Raw genomic sequence first — 3,635 nt, 5'->3', positions numbered from 1 at the left:
TTATGTTGTTCTTCCTCATCTTCTTCTTCTTCTTCTTCTTCTTCTTCTTCTTCCTCATCGGAGTCAAAGAATGGGCGACGGAAGCTCTTGGGGACATGCCACACATTAGGGGTGTCCGTCTGGTGGAGAGATGTCAAAGATGGATTGGGAAGGTAGCACCAATGCTTGTTATCCCGAAGCCACTCATAAAGCCCCTCCTCAAAATTCTTGGAGATAAATTGAATTTGCCCCAATTGTTTCACATCAAGGTACACGGAGTCGGCATCTCCAACCGGCTTGCAATATGGCAAATGATGATCAAGGTGGAGGTTGGTCAAGAGCCTAGTGACCATTCCCCCATAAGGAATCTCCCCGGTGTCCCGGTCTTGCAAGGCTACACAATAAGTGGCAAAGATGTACCCCAAGTTCAACCGGCCACGATATTCTCCTCTAGTGGCCAACAATAGAATTTTGAGCTCCAATTTGCTCATTTTGCCCAACTCTTGCTTGGGGAAAACCGAGTACCCCAAAAGACGGTGAACAACCCGAAGACAAGGTTGGTAGACATTGCTAATCTTGGCCCGCTTGATGACAAACTCACCACCTCTGGAGATATCGTCTCACCAAGAATCCTGATTATACTCCTCAAAAATATAAGGCTCTAGATCCAAAATGTCACCATGAGGATCAAAATCTAGAGCGGCATTGAATTGCTCTAAGGAGAGGTCGAAGAAGTTGTTGAAAATTTGGAATTGAACCCTATATTGACCCTCTACGGGAACAATCTCAACCAAAGCAAAGAGCTCGAGAGTGGGCTCAACATAGGTGCGGTAGCTACGGGAGATGAATGTGCCCATTCGTAGGTTGATCAACAACTCCCTTATATCCTCATCAATCCCCAATGCGGACATGTCGGATTGGAAGTAGTGTCTCGTGGGTTTAAGGGAGCGGTTTTCTTTTAATTTATGGTACCGGTTCTTGTGTTTTTTATCGTCGAATTTTCTTTTGGGTGGTGGAGTAGAATTGTGTGTTTGGGAGGTGGATGTGCTTGGGGTAGGTTCATTAGTGGAGGTGTTTGCTTTGCGTTTCGTAACAAGGTTTTTGAGGACTCTTGACATGATGAACTTCAAGTGCAAGGATCACAAAAATCCAATCACAAAATTCCCACAACAATCCACAAAATCACCAACCAAGAACTTCAATATCCACAAATCACAGTTCCAATCCAAATTACCAAACAACACCAAACATCCAACAATTTCTTCCCACACAATTAACAATCACAAGAAGAACCACCAATACCACAATAGCACCTTACTACCCAAACTACAAAAATTCAAATTAAAAAATTCTCAACAAAATTGCTCACAAATGCTACAAAATCAACAAACAACACAATGTGAGGTAAAATCAAACGAAAAATAACTCAAATAATCAACCAAAAACCAATATCAATCATCAAAATCATCAAAGTTGGTACTACCACTATTCATGCTCATGAACAAATCAAAACTTTCAAATATATGACATAATTGAGCAATTAAAAGTTAGAGAAGATGATTATATCATATATGAAGCAAGATTGAACCACTTTTAACCACCAATTTCCACCAAATAGAAAAACCACAAATTATACCCAAGTATGAATGAGAGAGATTGGAGGTTTAATTTGATAAAAGTAGTATGAATTTGATGATTGGGATGAAAATGTAGAAGGTTTTAGTGAATTTGGAGTGAAAATTTGAGTGATTTGAGTTGAAATTTTGATGAGTTGTTGAAGTGTATGATGCAGTCTTGAGGGTTTGAGGATGATGGGGGGTCGAAGCTATGAAGGAGGAATAAGGGGAAATGAAAGAAGAAAGAAGGAAGGAAGATAAAGGGGAAGCACGGGCTAATGCGCGCCCGCACCAGCTAGGTGCGCGGCCGCACCAGCACTACGTGCGCGGCCGCACCAAGCGTGTGCGCGGCCGCACCTGAGCCCAGCCAAGCTCTCTCTTCTTCTCTTTTTTTTTTATGTTCTTGGCACGTTCATTTGGTGGGTACACAAATAATGATGATGATAAACACCAACATAGGCAGTAGCAAAATCCCTTATTAGTGGGTTCAAAACTAGAATTTCATGAACCCACCATAAGAACCCACCAAGTGCAAACTTCCTTCAACTTTAAACCACAAAATCCTTAACTTACCTCACCAAGATTCTTACACTTTTACCCCAAATTCGATAAAATCGAGTATAATCACATCAAAACCGCAAAACACCTTCTCATTCTTCATGCTCACTTAATGAAATCCAATCCCAAAAATGCAACCTAAAAATCCAATCAAGTAGAAAAGTGAAAGACAAGAAAATAAAAGAAGGAAAAATAAGAGAAATTCAAAAATCAAAAAGAAAAGTTAGAAATCTCCGGGTTGCCTCCCGGGAAGCGCTTGCTTATGGTCCTAAGCTCGACCCTTCTTCCAAATCATGGAGGGTCAAAGAACACCACCTTCTTCAAGTTAGCAGAAAGAGCAAATTCTTTTTCAACTTCTAGCAACCTCTTGTTGTTGATTGATGAAATTCCTTCAAAGACTTTTCAATTGCAAATTTTTATTTCCGTAACTTCTTTCTGTCTCTCTTCTTCTTAGAATCACGAGCTTTTCTCTTTGGCTTGTTGCTTATTGTAGTGGTTCCTCACCATCTATACTCATGGGAACATCCCCTCCATCTTGAGGATAGAGCTCAAACCAATGAAGAATTCAACATTAGCTCCAAGATCACAAAAAGCATTATTAAACATTTTCCTTTTGATCTCACATGGAATAGAGAAGTTTCCCGGATCCTCCATCTTCTTGGGCAACTCATTATGAATCAAATCACTACAACAACTCCCAACTTCAACCGAATCAACTTCATTGCACATTCTCTTCCCACTCAAAATCTCCTTAAGGAACTTAGAATACCTAGGCATTTGGGTAATTGCATCGGTGAAGGGGATAGAAAGGTGAACTTCCTTGAGAATAGCAATAAACTTTCCAAATTTCTCATCAATTTTGTGCCTCAAGAATTTTTGTGGGTATGGAAGGTCGGGTCTCCGCACTTCCTCACGCTCTTTCTCACTACTCCTTTTTTCCTCTTGCACATCCTCATAACTCACACTCTTAGACTCAACTTTCTCAACTTCCACTCTTGGGTCACTCCTCTCCTCATCCTCCTCGATGGACCTAGAAGCTCCCTCATTAATAACTCTCCCACTCCTAGTGGTGGATAGAATAAACGGGTTTCTTAAGTTCCACTCCTTGAGAAGGAAAAGAGGATAGACTAGCAGAATCCTTTAGAGTGTTGGCTAGTTGGGTTATTTGTGTCTCAAGCATTTTGTTATGAGTCATCATCTCATTAAATTTCTTGTCACTCACCGCCATATATGTGTTGATGATCTTGGTTTGGTTATCAATCATTTCTTCCAAATTTGTCTTAAATGACGATGGTTGGGAATAAGAATTTTCACCATTGCCTTGAGGCTTTGGAGCAAAACCGGGTGGGAATCCCCTTTTGTTGTTATTTTGAAAACTTCCCCTTTGGTTTCAATTGCCACGGCCCTGATTATTCCACCATTATAGTAATGATTACCAAAGCCTTGAGATTGACTTTGGTTACCATAGCCATGGATCGGGTT

The 3,635-nt window shown here is 40.7% G+C and overlaps 1 protein-coding gene across 1 annotated transcript; it reads right to left on the bottom strand.

The window, feature by feature from the left end:
- Positions 1-2,666: 2,666 nt before the first annotated feature.
- LOC110709094 lies at positions 2,667-3,381 on the bottom strand. The gene is made up of 2 exons (XM_021887309.1): positions 3,376-3,381; positions 2,667-3,257 (listed from the first exon to the last, which is right to left on the bottom strand). Exons 1-2 carry the CDS (start codon positions 3,379-3,381, stop codon positions 2,667-2,669), a joined length of 597 nt encoding a protein of 198 aa, XP_021743001.1.
- Positions 3,382-3,635: the final 254 nt, after the last annotated feature.

Source organism: Chenopodium quinoa, unplaced genomic scaffold (assembly GCF_001683475.1).
Source record: "Chenopodium quinoa cultivar QQ74 unplaced genomic scaffold, ASM168347v1, whole genome shotgun sequence".
Taxonomy (NCBI): domain Eukaryota; kingdom Viridiplantae; phylum Streptophyta; class Magnoliopsida; order Caryophyllales; family Amaranthaceae; genus Chenopodium; species Chenopodium quinoa.
Note: the sequence above shows the minus strand (reverse complement) of the source record. Positions and strands in the feature narration are given on the sequence as shown.